General features: G+C 40.4%; 1 protein-coding gene and 1 pseudogene across 1 annotated transcript; both read right to left on the bottom strand.

The window, feature by feature from the left end:
• Positions 1-18,540, bottom strand: part of LOC127158950 (deleted in malignant brain tumors 1 protein-like) — a 56,755-nt pseudogene extending 38,215 nt beyond the window's left edge.
• Positions 248-2,248, bottom strand: LOC127158945 (uncharacterized). Its single transcript, XM_051101890.1, has 2 exons — positions 2,011-2,248; positions 248-1,166 (listed from the first exon to the last, which is right to left on the bottom strand). The coding sequence occupies exons 1-2, from the start codon at positions 2,219-2,221 to the stop codon at positions 679-681; spliced, it is 699 nt and encodes a 232-aa protein (XP_050957847.1). The 5' UTR covers positions 2,222-2,248; the 3' UTR covers positions 248-678.
• Positions 18,541-19,059: the final 519 nt, after the last annotated feature.

Below are 19,059 nucleotides of genomic sequence, written 5' to 3'. Positions count from 1 at the left end.
CCATGTCCTTGTCCTTGTCCCGCCAACCCAATAAAAGCTTGCACATGGATCCGCTCGCCTCTCGTCTCGTTCTCCCCGTAACACATATTGTCTATATAATGAATAGCAACACAAAGAGGAAAAAAGCCTACTGTGAAACTAATATTTATTCTACATTTAGTGGAATTAAATTTACAAAAAGAAAGTGTTCAAACCTGCACACACCATTCCAACTGTAACGTTGGGAGTGAGACGAGAGACAAGCGGATCCATTTGCACGCTTTTATTGAAGGATTTGGACAGAGACATGGTCAAGGCAGGCGTGGTCAGACAGGAGCAGACAGGTGTATAAGGGCTAGGCAGAGAGTAGTCGATAAACAGGCGGGGGGTCGAGACAAACCAGACGAGGAGCCAGAATAACAGAAAGACACGACACGGGATGAACACAGAGAAACGCTTCGTATGACCAGATAAACACAGTACAATACTCGGCGGTGAGTGACAGAAAGATCGGGGCTTTTATACTGTCTCTGATTGGACGGGGGTGTAGTGCAATGGCTGATGGGGAATGGAGTCCGGGGTGTAGTGCAACAGTCAGAGTGTGTAAACAGAGGGAGAGCGACATCTGGTGGTGAGCGGTCCGCAGCTCACCGACCAGATTCGTAACATAGCCCCCTCCCAAAGAGCGGCTTCCAGACGCTACAAACGAACCATATTCCAGCGGAGCGGTGGGGCGGGGGTGAGACAGGGCAAGGGCTGGAGGGCCAGGTCCGTGCAGAGGACCAGGTGACTGGGGCAGGACCGACAGAGCAGGAGCCCACCAGGGTGGAGCCGGAGGCGGTGCAGGAGACACAGGGGCCCTCCAGGGCGCCGCCGGAGGCGGAACAGGAGGCACCGGAGCCCTCCAGGGCAGAGCAGGAGGCGCAGGAGCCCTCCAGGGCGGAGCCGGAGGCAGAGCAGGAGGCGCAGGAGCCCTCCAGGGCGGAGCCGGAGGCAGAGCAGGAGACACCGGGACCTTCCAGGACGGAACCGGAGGCAGAGCAGGAGGCGCCGAGGCCCTCCAGGGCGGAACAGGAGGCGCCGAGGCCCTCCAGGGCGGAACAGGAGGCGCCGAGGCCCTCCAGGGCGGAACAGGAGGCGCCAGGGCCCACCAGGGCTGAGCAGGAACCCGCATAATAGACTGGGACCTGGGGAGACCAGTGACAGAGGAGGCAGACAGAATGAGGGAAGAAGCAGAGAGTTTGTAGGGGGGCGCCACCTCCAAGGGAGGATCCACAGCCACGGCTGACACCTCAGGAGGCATTGGCGCGGCTTCTCCAACTGACGGGAGCTCTGGAGCAGACTTGGGACCAGACGGGACCTCTGGAGCAGACTTGGGACCAGACGGGGCGTGACTTGAGTCTGGGCCGTCAGGCGGGGCGTGACTTGAGTTTGGGCCGTCAGGCGGGGCGTGACTTGACTCTGAAACCGCTTCGGGAAGACCGGCCATGATGGGTGCCGACTCAGGAGCAGAAAACATGACGTGACCAGGCTGTGGCTTGACTGAGATGGCCTGAGCAGGCTGTGGCTTGGCTGACGGGGCTTTAGCCGGCTCTGACGTGGCGGCCATCTTGTGCGGTGGCTCTGGCGAGGCGGCCATCTTGTGCGGTGGCTCTGGCGTGGCGGCCATCTTGTGCGGTGGCTCTGTAACTTGGCTTGAGACAGGAAACACAGCTCCAGCTTGGTTTGACACAGCTCCAGCTTGGTTTGACACAGCTCCAGCTTGGTTTGACACAGCTCCAGCTTGGTTTGACACAGCTCCAGCTTGGTTTGACACAGCTCCAGCTTGGTTTGACACAGCTCCAGCTTGGTTTGACACAGGAACAACATGGCTTGACTCAGAAACAACATGGCTTGACTCAGAAACAACATGGCTTGACTCAGAAACAACATGGCTTGACTCAGGAACAACATGGCTTGACTCAGGAACAACATGGCTTGACTCAGGAAACACAGTTGCAACTTGACTTGACTCAGGGAATGTAACTGTACCTTTAAACGGCTCTTGTATGGCAGCTGTGACGTGACGGAGCTCTGTGATCGCCGCCATCTTGTGAACGGGCTCCGCCGTTGCCGCCATTGTGTGGACGCGCTCCGACGCGGCCGCCATTTTGTGAACGGGCACAGCTGTCGCCGCCATTAGAGCGATGCTATCCATTACGTTCGCCGCCATTTGAGCAATGCGATCCATTGCCGTCGTCATGGCTCGGGCGCGCTCCAGCGTGGCCGCATTTCCCGAGTGAGCCAAGCGGCCAGCGGATCGGGGTGCGCGGCCGCCATTACCGAGTTGTCGCGTTCCTCCTTCGCGACCCCCACAGTAAGCGACGCGCCCACACACAATAGTCCAAAGTCCATACCTGAATGTCCGAGGGAAAAGCTGCTGGATCCTGTTGTGGCCGAGTATTCTGTAACGTTGGGAGTGAGACGAGAGACAAGCGGATCCATTTGCACGCTTTTATTGAAGGATTTGGACAGAGACATGGTCAAGGCAGGCGTGGTCAGACAGGAGCAGACAGGTGTATAAGGGCTAGGCAGAGAGTAGTCGATAAACAGGCGGGGGGGTCGAGACAAACCAGACGAGGAGCCAGAATAACAGAAAGACACGACACGGGATGAACACAGAGAAACGCTTCGTATGACCAGATAAACACAGTACAATACTCGGCGGTGAGTGACAGAAAGATCGGGGCTTTTATACTGTCTCTGATTGGACGGGGGTGTAGTGCAATGGCTGATGGGGAATGGAGTCCGGGGTGTAGTGCAACAGTCAGAGTGTGTAAACAGAGGGAGAGCGACATCTGGTGGTGAGCGGTCCGCAGCTCACCGACCAGATTCGTAACACCAACACTATTGTCATGAAAACACTTGTTTTCATGTGACAGTGATGTTGGACAGAAGTGAATCTGAGATTCATTTCCTCTACACTGAATCTCTTGTGTCCACATCTGAGTGTCTCCTTTGCCAAAAGCAGCTGCTCCCAGCACCTGTACAGGAGCCCCACAGTCCAGCTCTCTACACACAACCTCTGCATCCTGCTGGTCAAAGGCAGCGTCACACACTGACAACCACGTCTGATCATGAAGTTTCTCTAACCTCCCAGAGCAGCGAGAACCTCCAACCAACCGGACCTCTGAAAGAATTTTTTTAATTTTTTTTTTTAACTCACATTGGGGGAAAAATGCTTAATATATAATAATAAATCATTAATCAATAATTGAACCTCAAGAATGTCAATACACAATTTTTATAAAAATGAACTACAAGTTCCCAGAGGAAATCAGATGTCTAAAGAAACATCATACATATAGGTGGAATGTAACAATTCATTTACCAGACCGTTCAAAGGTAGATTAATAAAATAATAAAATATTTTACTTTAAATATTTAATAATTTCTTCTGTTGAACACAAAATATATATTTTAAATATATGTTGGTAACCAAAGAGTTGTTGCTGATTGCTGTATTCTTTTTGTTTTTCAATGTGGACCTTTTGGTTACAAACATTCCCTAAAATACCCTTTTTATGTTCAACAGGAGAAGAAAATTTATAGATTAAAGGGCTGAAAAAATACACTAAATGACAATGTAAGCACACACTACAAGACAAGTTGTTTTACATACAAACATACAAAGAAACAAGGGGCCTCATTGCTAAGAGACAAGAGGAGCATGACAAATGAAAACAAAATGGGTCTAAAAGCAGCAAACATGTTTATATCTTCTAACTGAATGTAAATAGCTAACTAATTAAATACGTAGATACACTACTACCATACATAGTATAATATGATAATAACTAATACGCACAAAAACCAACTGGGGGCGGCAGACCCTTTTCCTATTTAATGTCCAAACTCTGGATGTAATGTTCAGGAGGAAGACACACTCTATCAGTTTAAATCTGGATCCATTCTACCTTATGCATTACATGCTAAACAATAATACAAACAGTTTATGTTTCATATGGGGAAGTATAACTAAGAATAATTACCAAAGCTTTTTCATGATTTTATTCCTGGATGTCAGGTTTTTTTTTTTTTTTTTTTTTTTTTTTTTTAATCTAAACAAATTCAGGTCTTCAGGAGCAGCTTACCTGAGCAGATGACTCCAGCACCTTTATTATAGTCACAGCTGTTTTTACCCCACCCTAAAGACCCACAGTTCCTCAGTGTAGACTCTGATCCACTGCATGCAACATATTTTATCCAGACTGGTCCTAACCCTGGTTCAAAATGAGCATCAACCAGAGCATCTACAGGTTCTCCACAGTCCAGTTCTCTACACACCACTGCAGCATCGACCAAATCCCAGAAATCACCACACACTGATCCCCACTGACCTCTATGAAGAACCTCCACTCGACCAGCACAGGGACTGTGACCACCAACCAACCTCACATTCACATGGTCTAAAGGAAATGAGAGAATGAGAAAAATAAAACCACATGTAAAAACAGTGTGACTTAATATATGAGCACTTTATCATCTGTAACACCACATCACAGTCAATTTTTAAAGCAAACAATTTAACAACACAATGTTCTGACTACTGAAGATAATGAGTAGAAATAACATTGCTTCATTTCTTTTCTACATATGAACTTACCAGCTGTGATGAGTGTTACAAGTGAAGACAGTAAAGTTAGTGTCAGACATCTTCCCATCATCCTCAGCATGATTAACTCAACACCCAGTACAAGTTTCTCCGCACTGATGATACAGAAGTACAGGCATCCTCCTAATGAGAGAGAAAGAGGCCCAACACCCTCCAATCACACTCGCTATTACCTTATTAGACACAACAGAGGAAATCATCAAACAACTTCACTGACTTTTTCAGATTTTCTCCATATATATCAAAGCTGTCAGTGCTGATGAACTCCTCCTTCCCACACATTGAGACGCCTCACTGAGGGGAGGCACACACACACAAAGATAGATATAAATGTATGTTAAGTATAGAAGACTTACAGGAGACAGGAAACTCTCCAGTTTATTTACAGCATCAAAGCCCAACACCTGCAGAGATGAGATAAAAGCACTGATAACTAACTGCATATGTCCTAAAAATGTCTATTAGTGTATACATATGTAATGTTACCCAACAAATCCAAATAACACTAATAATACCTTATCAACACAACAAGGAAATCATCATTGTTCAATGCCAAATCAGAGGTGCTTTTATCATTTTCATATTAAATGTTTTAACTTCAGTGCTCATGTAAAAATAATTAAACTTACCTAATTCCACAACTCAGTGAATATGGCCCACAAACACATAAATCTCATATCAATGAAGATAACATGTTGTAAGACTTATGACCAGCAGAGAAAGTCAGTCCAGTCCATTTCTGCATTGTACTACACCTGTACATTAACCTAAAAGCACTGAGTAACTAATGTGGATATGTCCTAAAATGTCTATTAGTGTCCCATGTATCTGATGACATGAAACTAATAAACACTTTACAGTTAATAATATTGTAAAATGTTTTATAAATGTTTACAAAATAAATTATTCTTAAAAATATTTATGTAGCCTCAAAATGTCAAAATAATGTACTTTTTAATGTAATAATAATGTGGCATTTTGAAAACAAATGTTGTTCATACAGTTTCTCAGCACAAACCACAGTGGATGTTTTTTTTCCCAAGTATTTTAGCACTATCATATGACCAATTCAAAGTAAGTTTCAAGAACTTCCCACTTACAAAAATGCAACAGCCATAAAGTTTCCAAGAAATGGCATTCTGAAATCTGTGGCAGTAATGATCAATCATCAATGATCACATCACTTCAAATGCCAGTTTGTTAAGTTTCACGAAAATAATTTGATGGTCGATATTACAGCACAAAAACAGGAGCAGCAGAGCAAGACTTAAGACTCTTGAAATGGGATTTAGGAAGAAATCATTAATAAGGCTTAGCTATGACAAATTATTATCGGTAACACTTTACAATACAGGTTACAAATGATGTTCTTAATAGGGTTTTAACTAAAAAAGAGATAATCATTAGTTAACATTTAATCATTCATGAAGAATCATATAGAATGTTCATTAGTTGCTGATGTAGTAACTGCAAATGGCTTAGTTCTCCATGAATTATACATTAACTTTGGTTATCTGTGCATTAAATAAGCATGAATTAATGCATATTCGTCCATATTGCAATTTGTTACCATTTTATCAATAACCTATGAAAAGTAACATGCACGTACCATCAGATTTTTACGGCACGTAGAGGTTGGGCAAACTTAAAAAAATCAAACAAAAACAATGAATAAGTACTTGAAATGTTGTTATTCAGATTTGCTTTAATCATAAAGGCAGTAGGCATATAAATATATCCATGTAGGTGTATAAATATCCATATAGTCAACAAACAAATACACTATAATTAGGGCCTAAGCACCAATGGTGCAACTTTAACAAACTCCTCCTACATTTTTAATTGGATGATCAAATTCTGAAATGTTGTTTGATTAAGTATTTTTATCATATTTAGCAGAGATATCTCACCTGCTGGGTGAGACGTGTAATTTTTGCATTCCACAATGTAATGCAACTGTATTTTTAGGACGACAGCCACTGAATAACATTTATGTAAACATCTTATAAAAGAGGATGCACAGAAGTGTAGAAATACTTTATCCTGATATGTTAATTAGAAATTATTATGTTAACAATGATTCTGTTTATGTAGATTTATGTTCATCTTGACCATATTTAAGTAGCATATTTAAAAAAAACAAAAACAAATGCAACTCAAAAAAAAAAAACAACAACAACAAAACTAAAGTGTGACAGTGGCAATGGGTGTGGTTAGTCATAAAGCCCCTCCCTCATCGTTCAACTCCTCCTCCACATCATCATAGTCTGTATTAAAAAAAGGCAAAATTGTTTAATGTTATGACTGCATCAGTATTTCAAACTGAGTTAATTTATTTTAAATCAGCAAATTAGTAATACAATAATTTCATAGTTTTGTGTCAGTAATATGTACTAATAATGAATAAGGTGTGTTCTTAATATATAATGCTTTCTATATTTAATAAATGTAGAAAATATAAGGCAAAAATGTTACCTAACAGGTTTCTCACATCTTCAGTGATACTCCATGCATCATCATACTCCTCCTGATCTCCCTCTTTACACATGTACAATAAAAATCATTTTAAATTTAATACACCTTGATCTTGTGTCATATCATAGATCCCTGTCCACTCATGACAGACTGTTAGATTACAACTGATATAGCCATTATGATTCATTAATGGTATAAACATGTTTGATATATCATTGAAACAAATTATTAAAAATTAAGTTCTACCTGACTCACCTGTTACACTGTGAGAGCACTGTCCATTAATGATGACATCATCATAATCCTCTGTTGTGTCCACTACACACACAGACACACACACAACATTATAGGCTCTTAAATATAACAATAAGCTGATAAAACAGCATTTTTTATATAATGCTCTTAAGCTGATAAAACAGCATTTTATTATATCTGAGCTGGCCTTCACCTTAAAGAAATTATATCAAAATAAAATCACCTTTTTCAGTACCATAGTTCTGTCCACTGGCAATGACATCATAATATCCCTCTGGTGTGTGGTCTACAAATTTAACATGAAACCAATGCTGAGGCACTTAAAACAAAACTGAATGTACTGTATATATTACTATGCACATTGCAGAATTACAGACAGAGAAATACAACTTAAGTACAGAAGAGCATCAGCACCTGTCTCACAGTCTGGTATTAGTCCACCAGTGAAGATATCCTCATATATTGCTGGTGTGATCTCATTCACCCTATCTTCTAAATCCAAAAAAACATATATGAGTGTGTGTCATACATTTCCTAAAAAGTTGTGAATTTCACAGTTTGCATTTATTTAATTCATTTACTGTGTTTGCAAATCATGTTTCTAACCTGTGAGAAGCTCAGCAGCATCTTCAGAGATGAGACTCCCTGTTAAAGGTGAAAAGAACAGTCAGAAACATGTTCATCATTACTAACAGACTGACAGACCCTTCTCTCATGATGCCTCACCTCTATGAGTACATTGATTGTGCCTGTGATAAATTTCCTCATAAACTGGCTCAGTCTGAGACCGAGTCCTGTGAAGTCCAGTGTACCAGTCAGCGAGAGCTGTGAGTGTAGACAGACAAACCTGCTGTCAGTTCACAACACATGACTGATCACACACTGAATAAGACACAATATGACAGTCTCTGGATCTCTCCTACCTCTCCTCATCACTCTGTTCTGCTGAATCAGTATAAGCAGTGGCACTAAGAGCAGTAAGAGCACAACTACCAGTACAATCACAAGCACTGGGGGACGGAGAGAGACGCTGCTGGAGGAGTTTGTGGAGGAGAGACTAATATTGAGCGCACTGGAGGAAAAACTGGAGGAGAAGCTGATGTTGCTGTGGCAGGAGTAGTGGACACTGACAAATCTGTCAAACAAACAAACACATTTAAAATCATGATTATCATAAAATGATCTAAAATAAATATTATTTGTCAGTATTTTGCTGTGACCTGCACAGGTGAGTCCAGCGTGCTCTTTGCGGGAGCAGTCAGTGTGGTTTTTCAGGGAGAGAGGACAGTCCCACAGGTGAATCTCATTCCCTCTGCACTCGACTTTGTTCATCCACACAACACCTTCACCAGCACCAAAGACTGAATTCCCATCAGCCCTCAGTGCTGCTCCACAACCCAGCTGCCTGCAGACCACCTGAGCATCACTGATGTCCCACTGATCATCACAGACTGAGCCCCACACAGCGTTATGATACACCTCCAGCCTCCCAGAGCACCGGCCCTCCCCTCCACTCAGTCTGAGAGGAACATGATCTAAACACACATATCAAACAGCACTAACCAGCTTTAGCACAACATTTACAACAAAAAAACCTATAAAGAAGGAAGTTAGAGGTCTTTAAAGTTGTTATTAATTAAAATTAAAGTGGGAAATAAATAATACAGTATTTAACTGCACATATACTAAATATGCTGTAATCAATTTGAGCAACACCTCCAATTTTTCTGACCTCCAATTTTACACTGCCTGCACCTGGTTTATTCTTTGAGGTTTGTCACAGAAATAAGTCTGATTACTCATTACAAATATTTTCAAAGATGTGTCAGCTAGACAGTGAAAAGTAATAAATATTTCAACCAGTCTGTTGTAAAATAAACTTACTTGAACACTGTCTCTGGTGAGATGATGTTGAACATGTCAGACGACTCCGCAGAGACTCGTGACTTTCCTCCTCTTAGATTATAATATAATCAGTTTCATAAATAATTTAAAATAATTTATTAATTCTTTCAGAATTTATTTACTACATTTCTTTAAAAAATGACCTTTATATTTATAGAAATATCAATGAATTTAAATAGTTTAAAATCTTACCTGAGCAGGTGATCTTGGCCACCTCATTATTACAGTTATTCTGTCCCCAGGGTGAAGATGGACACTGCCATAAAGTGGAGTCATGTCGTCGACATTTAAAAAAATCCAGCCAATTATGAGGCTTCAGTCCCACTGAATTTTTGGGTTCACTGCCAGATCTTCCACAGTTCAGCTCTTGACAGATCAGACTTGCTGTGTCTCTGTCCATCTTGTTGTAACATAAATTTCCCCAGGATCCATTGTAGAAAACCTCCACATTCCCTTCACAGCCCTCAGTTAACCTGATCTCTTTAAACTCTAGATGGAAAAGAATGGGAATTAATTAATTTAAAAATAACAGTTAATTTAGCACTCTTAAGAAAAAAAAAAATCATTTAGAAATTTTATTTCACTGCCAGATGATGAAACAGTTTCAATCATAAATAGATCTAAATTTTACAATTTTCAGTTGAAAGAAATCTTTGATTAACTAAAAAGAACTGACACATTAGAGTCATTCATTCGGGAATCAAACTAAAACTTTCACATTGTGTGTTTTGGAATGAATATTCAGCAGCAGTGTTGCACCTCTGAGTAAGAAAAACTTTGCTGGAGCGTTTCAGTCCTGTATTCTGTCTACACCAGAAAAAATATATGTGCATGGACTGTTAATGGAACTTCCAGAATTCTGGAACTGCATAAGAACAGTTTTCAACCTTGTTCTTAATGTGTACAGTATAATGCAAATATACTAGATATTGTTATTCATTAGTCACAGTGAATGGGGGTTATTAAGAGGCCATGACTGACAAAGGCCAGAGGAGGGAATTTGGCCAGGACACCGGGGATTGTTTATAGTGCCATGGAATTTGACCACAGAGAGTCAGGACCTCGGTTTAATGGTGCTTTTTACAGTATAGTGTCCCCATCACTATACTGGGGCATTAGGACCCACACAGACCACAGGATGAACACCCCCTGCTGGCCTCACTAACACCTCTTCCAACAGCAACCTAGTTTTCCCAGGAGGTCTCCCATCTAGATACCGACCAGGCTCAGCCCCTTCAGCTTCAGTGGGCAACCAGTCTTAGGCTGCAGGGTAATATGGCTTGTTCACTGTGTAACGAGAGGTTGGAGGTTGTTGCTTGGTTACGGTGTAGCTTGTGTGTAGTGTTTTCCTGTTCTACCTCTAATTGTTTTCAGGTGGTGGCTCATGAGGACAGTTTGGCACACTGTCCCGCAGTATTTAAGCCGCTGCGATGGAGGATTCTTCAGCCCCCGCTCTCCTGGTTTCCCCTTTTCGTCTTTGATGTGTTCTTTCGATTATGTTGAGTGACCGAAAGGATTGCTAAGCAAGACATTTGTTGTTATTCTGTGAATTAAGTACAACTGAGTTGTGTTTGGTAGCTTTTATGTTTGTCACCTTACTTCCTGATCCTTGTTGAGTGGACTACGGCTGGGAGGTGGGTGCCTGTTTGTTATGTTCCCCAGATGAGCTTTTTTTGTTAGTAGGGAGGGAAGATTTTGTATTTTTATTTATAATCTCTTTTCCAGGTTAGTTTTGCGATCGGTAGTTAGTTTTGTTTATTGTATTTTCTTTTGGCGTTTCCCCTCCCGAAGTCTATGCTGTTTTTTGTCCATTCTAATTTAATAAATTTCTTCTCTTGCATTCTAACTGTGTTTTGTGGTCGTGAAACTTTGGGGAGTGAGAGCGGGGACCCCAGGGATCTTTTAAAGAGGATCCCTGTTTACTTGTTACGGTTAATTTATTTCTCTTTGAGTAGGGGTTTAATTTTATTCGTAACAAATGGGGGCTCGTCCGCTTGTTTTTTCCGGTATTTTTTTTACGTTTGTTTTGGTTTAACAAGTGGGAGGTTGTCCGCCTGTCTCGCTGTTTTCTCGTTTATTTTTGAACGAGTGTTATTAACAAATGTCTAAAGGATACCATTGTTTGCTTTTTTTTGTTAGTAAGCAACAATTCATTTGTATTAATCTATTGACGGAAAACACTCAATTATGGAGGTAGATATCGGAGCGTTTATTTCTAAACCTAGTATACAGCAATTTAATACATTTCGTAAAAAGGATCTTGTGCAAATTGCTGAAATTTTGAATGTTTCCATATCAACTTCTGCAACTAAAAAAGTAATTAAAGCTGAAGTGTACGCTAAACTTGTTGAGCAAGGTTTATATGGATAGTGAAATGGAAAAAAAGTGAGGGTTTAGAAACGGCTGAAACAGCTGAATTACCATCATCTAAATCAGACCCTTTACTTTTGTTTAAGTTGAAGGAGATAGAGTTACAAATCAAGCGACAAGAGCATGATAATCGTATGTTACATTTACGGGAACTTGAGATGGTTCATAAAGAAAAAGAGAGGGAGAGAGCGCATGAGCGAACTGTAATTCCATCTGTTGTAACTCCTGTGCATGTAAATGTGCCTACAGCTGAACAATCAGCAAAAAAAGAAAAGATTACCTGAACACACGACTCCTACATCCTCCTTGTGATTACAGTCATGTTTTCCCCAGCCTGGAGAAGAGCAGCTCCACAGGGACGTCTCATTCCCCTCACACTCCACCTCATCCAGCCATATGGGTCCAGAACCAGGACCAAACCAGGCTGGTACCTGCTGGTTACTGAGGGCCACTCCACACTGCAGCTGTCTGCACACCACATGGGCATCTTTAATATCCCAGGAGTCATCACACACTGTCCCCCATGAGCCGCTGTGAAAAACCTCCAGCCTCCCTGCACAGTCTCCCCCAGAACCCACCAGCCTGATGGACCCACGACCTGATATTCAGAGAAAAAAAAACACATTATTGATCTACTGAAGAACTCCTGAAGAATCTGCCCAGATGTTGTTGTTCTCACCAAGGCAGGTGATTGACAGCTGTTGTGTGGAGCTGCAGTTGAGAGTTTGTGGAGAGCTGCAGTTCCCCAGATGAGCTTCACTCCCAGAGCACTGGAAGCCCGTCACACACTCATGACTGTGTTCAGGACTGGATGAAGAGGAGCCGTAGAAGTTCAGCACAGAGCCACAGCCCAGCTGTCTGCAGACCACAGAGGATTCAGTGAGACTCCAGGAGTCCAGCAGAACTCTCCTCCAGACCTGATGGATGAAAACTTCCACCTCCCCCTCACACTGTCTCTCTCCAGACAACCGCACCAGACCATCATGAAGAGAAGAGCCTGTGGAAAAATCTGATGAGAAGATGTAGAACAAAGTTTTATTAAGATACTGAAAGGTAATTTAGTATTAACATTTGTCTTTCTTCATCAAATTAAGTTTACCAGAGCAGATGACTCCAACATCTCGTCTATGAGAACATTCAGCTCGACTCCATGAAGAGATGGAACATTCTGAGAGTTTTGTTTCATTCCCATCACAATCAAACACATCAGCCCAGATTTCACCACTTCCCTCTCCAAACCAGTCTGATCCCACAACAGACACAGCAATCCCACAATTCAGCTGTCTACAGAGGACACTGGCAGCTCTCATATCCCAGCATGCATCACACACTGTGCCCCACTCATTGAGAAACTGAAGCTCCACTCTTCCAGAACAAGAGTCTGTACCATTTACCAGCCTGAGATCTGTGTAACCTGAACAAAAACCGAGTGCTATTACAGTGTAAACCAATAATATGAAATTAATATTAAAATGGAACAGTGCAATTCACAGTTCAGAAAAATCTAATTTGTAATGTAGTACCAGAACATACAAGTCCCACGCTGTTGTCATGTAAGCATTTATGTTCATGTAAAGACATTTTTGGACAGAGGGACAAATGAGATTCATTTCCTCTGCACTGAATCTCTTGTGTCCACATCTGAGTGTCTCCTTTGCCAAAAGCAGCTGCTCCCAGCACCTGTACAGGAGCCCCACAGTCCAGCTCTCTACACACAACCTCTGCATCCTGCTGGTCAAAGGCAGCGTCACACACCGAAACCCAGCCCTCCACAAGTAGTACTTCCACTCTTCCAGAACAGAGGTGTGATCCAGAATAAAGTCTTGGCATGATGTGATCTGTGATTAACAATAAAATTTAATCATGTTCATTTAATTTTTAATTTACAGTGACAGCAACCCCAACAGCAAAGTCTTGACATTAACAGTTAAACACCACATTTTATTATATTTCCTGAAAAAATACAAAACCTACCTGAACAAATAACACCAGCATCTCTGTAATGATCACAGTCATGTTTCTCCCATCCTCTTGAACCACAGTCCTTAAGGGTAGACTGCGATCCAGGACATAACACAATAGTCATCCAGATTGGTCCTGATCCTGGTCCAAAATGAGCATCACCCAGAGCATCTACAGGTTCTCCACAGTCCAGTTCTCTACACACCACTGCAGCATCACTTAAATCCCAATAATCATCACACACTGTTCCCCACTGACCTCTATGAAGAACCTCCACTCTACCAGCACAGCGACTCCCACCATTTACCAACCTAACATTCATTCTATCTGTTATTCATATAAAAAAGGAAAATAAAGAAGCAGGGGTAAATTTTAATATTTATATTCTATAAAATGATACAATACTAGAATATATATATATATTTTTTTACAAGTTACCAAGTTTTTTTTTGTCGATTAATAAATAGATTTGCCAAATTTTTGTCTGTCTCTTGTCTGTGAAACAGGATGTGCTTGTTATTTTACTATGTCAGAAGTTCTGATCTCAGAGTCTATACACATTTTTTTTGTGTTCTGAATAACACAGAGACCACAGTGACATCAATGAAATTATAATAATGATATATATGGAGTTTTATTGGGACAGAATCTATTCCAGGTAAACCTGTTACTAATGATACTTAACTATCTAAGGATGTTTTCTTCAAAATGTCAAACATATGGTTCAGGACTTTTGCCTAGAAGCTGCAATGCTGACCAGACTTTTTACCAATTAGTCAAAGGTTTGGTTACACAAGATTATGAGATAAGACTCCTACCAGAACACTTTAGCTCCACATTGTCATATGAACAGTTGTGTTTGTGTGATGGTGATGTTGGACAGAGGTGAATCTGAGATTCATTTCCTCTGCACTGAATCTCTTGTGTCCACATCTGAGTGTCTCCTTTGCCAAAAGCAGCTGCTCCCAGCACCTGTACAGGAGCCCCACAGTCCAGCTCTCTACACACAACCTCTGCATCCTGCTGGTCAAAGGCAGCGTCACACACTGACATCCACGTCTGATTATGAAGTATCTCTAACCTCCCAGAGCAGCGAGAACCTCCAACAAGACGAACCCCTGATATATATATATATATATATAAAAAACAAAACATGAACATTACTTAGAATACTGTTTCCCTAACTTCGGCCTAAAAACTAGGATAGACTCCAGCATCCCTGTGACTCATATATAGGATATATAGGATAAATGGATTGGTAAATGAAAAGATACCTAATAAACTGTTGTAGTACTTTACTATGACAAACATGGAAGTCCAAATTATGTGGCACCAAAATGGTCCATTACAAGTCAATAAAAATACATTTAGTATAGATTTATAAAGTGACATAGTGAGATCTGAACCTAGTTACCTGAGCAGATGACACCAGCATCTTTATCATGATCACAGTTGTGTTTATTCCATCCTAAAGATTCACAGTTCTTTAGTCTAGATTCTGATCTAGTGCACATCAGTTTACTCATCCAGATTGGTCCTGATCCTGGTCCAAAATGAGCAGCACCCAGAGCATCTACAGGTTCTCCACAGTCCAGTTCTCTACACACCACTGCAGCATCAGCCAAATCCCAGCTATCATCGCATACTGTTCCCCACTGACCTCTATGAAGAACCTCCACTCTACCAGCACATGGACTGTTACCATTAACCAGTCTCACAGTCATTTTGTCTGACCAGAGAGAGACATAGCTACTTTTAAATAAGTTTAAACTTACATGTAAAAGAAAATGTCATATGAACTACATTTGCCTCTCTTTCATATTCCACCTCTTACCTGCACACACCAGTCCAACATCATTGTCATGAGAACAGTTGTTTTGATGTGATGGTGATGTTGGACAGAAGTGAATCTGAGACTCATTTCCTCTGCACTGAATCTCTTGTGTCCACATCTGAGTGTCTCCTTTGTCAAAAGCAGCTGCTCCCAGCACCTGTACAGGAGCCCCACAGTCCAGCTCTCTACACACAACCTCTGCATCCTGCTGGTCAAAGGCAGCGTCACACACTGACATCCACGTCTGATTATGAAGTATCTCTAACCTCCCAGAGCAGCGAGAACCTCCAACCAGCCTGACACCTGAAACATGAGAGAATACAGTATAAACTATTTATTACATGTGAAACAAAACAATACCCCCCCCCACCCACCCATATATTTTAAATTAATACATTTTGTTACAATTTATTTTAAGGTGTCTTTGTTACATTGCAATTACACATTTAAGTACTGAATAATATTAATTACTAAAAACTACATGCACTTAGGGTTTTGGCTTAGGGTTACTTGCATGTAATTATGCATATTTAATTGTTATTATAATAGTAACTACATGTAACATGTATAACAACGACACCTTAAAATAAAGTGTTACCAAACAAAATATACCAAGTAAATTTATATCAATTGCTGTGTAAAGGCAGCTACAGATAAATATACAAATGATAGAAAAAAGTCAAAGGGAAAACTTCAGTCTTGTGTTTCTTAAAAAAACAAGTATTATATAGTTTAATTATATGAATAGTCTGATGACAGATTTAAAGATTTAAGGTCATGTATAAATCACATGTTTTTGGAATTCTTAGGAATTAAATAGCATGTGCTGTGTGGTATAGCCAAAGTGTTACTAAGTGGCTGCAAAAATATTCCAAGGGTGCTTTGTTGGAGTTAGTTGGCAATTGTAAAGGTGTTAAAAGTGGTTGCTAGAGAGAAGAAAAAAAAAGATATAATAGATGACTACATTCAGGGCAGCCTACCTGAACAGATGACTCCAGAATCCATATCATGATTGCAGGTATCTTTACCCCATCCATGTGATTCACAGTTCTTCAGAGAAGATTCTGTTCCACTACAGAGTATATCAGTTGTCCAAATTGGTCCTGATCCTGGTCCAAAATGAGCATCACTCAGAGCATCAACAGGTTCTCCACAGTCCAGCTCTCTACACACCAATGCAGCATCACTCATATCCCACCAGTTTTCACACACTGTTCCCCACTGACCTCCTTTAAAAACTTCCACTCTACCAGCACAGCGGTGAGATCCATCCGACAACCTCACACTTTTACTATCTACATCAAGCGTAACATGAAAAGCAAAGAAAGGGATATAATTGTAAATTTAAATTTTATAAATGCACTCTTTTATTTATATCCAACCAGTGATTCAATTACAAAATGATGTTTGGGCTAGGGGACATTTCATTGAAATATACAAATAACCTATTTCATTTTAGATGTGGTTTTTAAAACATTTTATGTGATGTAACCCAATAAAAAGAAAATGTTTTGCGCTTGCTGTTTATGGAAATTAACCATACCAGCACACAGCAGCCCCACTATGTTGTCCTGTGAACAGTTGTTTTCATGTGATGGTGATGCTGGGCAGAGGTGAATCTGAGATTCATTTCCTTTACACTGAATCTCTTGTGTCCACATCTGAGTGTCTCCTTTGCCAAAAGCAGCTGCTCCCAGCACCTGTACAGGAGCCCCACAGTCCAGCTCTCTACACACAACCTCTGCATCCTGCTGGTCAAAGGCAGCGTCACACACTGACATCCACGTCTGTTCATGAAGTATCTCTAACCTCCCAGAGCAGCGAGAACCTCCAACAAGTCTTACCTCTATAAAAAAAAACAGACAAAATTCTAAGACATAAAGTGTATATATGTGTGAAAAAATAGAATAATTTTGTAATAATAATTAATAATACTCTCTTTGTAACATAATGCAACTTGCCTGCACAGATGACTCCAGCATCTTTATCATGAATACAGTCTCGTTTGCCCCAACCTGCCATTTCACAGTGTTTCAGTGTTGACTCTGATCCCGGGCATATTACATTAGTCATCCAGACTGGCCCTGATCCGAGTCCAAAGTAAGCATTACCAGGAGCATCCACAACATTCCCACAGTCCAGTTCTCTACACACCACTGCAGCATCAAACAAATCCCACCAATCATCACACACTGTTCCCCACTGACCTCTATGAAGAACCTCCACTCTTCCAGCACAGCGACTGTGACCACCAACTAACCTTACATTCTCTGCAAACCCGAGAAAATGTATAGTTCTATGAAAGCACTGCCTTTACTCCATACTAATACTTACACAGTGTGATAAAGTTAAATAAATGCAAATAAAAAAAAAATTTTTGAAAATAATTTGAGTTAAAGTTTTAAAAATGTATTAGTATTTTGATATATCTGATCATATGTATTTTATATATATATATTATATATTATATATATCAAATTTTGTTATTTATACACTACCAGTCAAAAGTTTTCAATGTTTTTTTTTAAAGAAGCCTCTTCTGCTCACCAAGCCTGCATTCATTTGATCAAAAGTACAGCAAAAACAGTAACATTTTTGAAATACCTTTACTATTTAAATCACTTTGATCACAGGAATAAATGTCATATTAAAATATATACAAATAGAAAGCAGTTATTTTAAATAGTAAAAATTATTCACAATATTACTGCTTTTGTTGTATTTTGGATCAAATAAATGCAGGCTTGGTGAGCAGAAGTACTTCTTTAAAATACATTAAAAATCTTACTGTCCAAAAATTTTGACTGGTAGTGTATGTTAAAATTCAGCTTTTTGTAAATTAATTTTGTAATATTTTGTGTATTTTCAGGAATATAAACTTTTGGACTTTTGTATTATAAAAAGCATGGTGTTTCAGTCAAAATCTCTATAAAAAATATTTTTATCAGGTATCTGAAATGGTTATCTTTAGTTACACTGAACTACAGATACTCACCAGCTGCACTGAGGGTCAGCAGGGCGGACAAATAAATGAACAGGCATCTCTGTAGCTCCATTGCACTATACGAATGCACACTGTTAAAAGTAATCCACCTAACTAACACAGATTTTTTTTTTTTTTTAAAAAATAAAATAGTTAGTGCTCAACCACAGTTCTCTGTTCCTTTTCTGAAGACACTCACTTAGGGCCCCTCAGTACCGCTACATAAAAAGGAGAGAGTAAGAGAGAGAGAGAGCGAGCAACTCACAGCCTCCAATCCCACACACTGTTACCTTATTAGACAAAACAGAGGAAATCATCAAACAACTTCACTGACAACTCAGAGGGAGCGTTTATGATTTTCACCAAATATATCATAAGAATGACAGCACTGATGAACAGGATGCCTCCTCCACTGCATTTGAGATGCTTTACGTAAGAGTCACAAACAGTAAGTAACAGGTGTAACAGGCAACAAATTAATAACTAACCTTTTTTTTTTTTTTAGGCATTTTTAAATTCAAATTTAATATTAAAATAGATCTTAGCTAATCAGTAAATACACAATAATTAAGCATGCAACAAGCAAATATATACAATTATATTTCATGATATTTCGTGTTTAAATGTTCTCATATTGTAACT

Source organism: Labeo rohita, unplaced genomic scaffold (genome assembly GCF_022985175.1).
Source record: "Labeo rohita strain BAU-BD-2019 unplaced genomic scaffold, IGBB_LRoh.1.0 scaffold_180, whole genome shotgun sequence".
Taxonomy (NCBI): Eukaryota; Metazoa; Chordata; class Actinopteri; order Cypriniformes; family Cyprinidae; genus Labeo; species Labeo rohita.
Note: the sequence above shows the minus strand (reverse complement) of the source record. Positions and strands in the feature narration are given on the sequence as shown.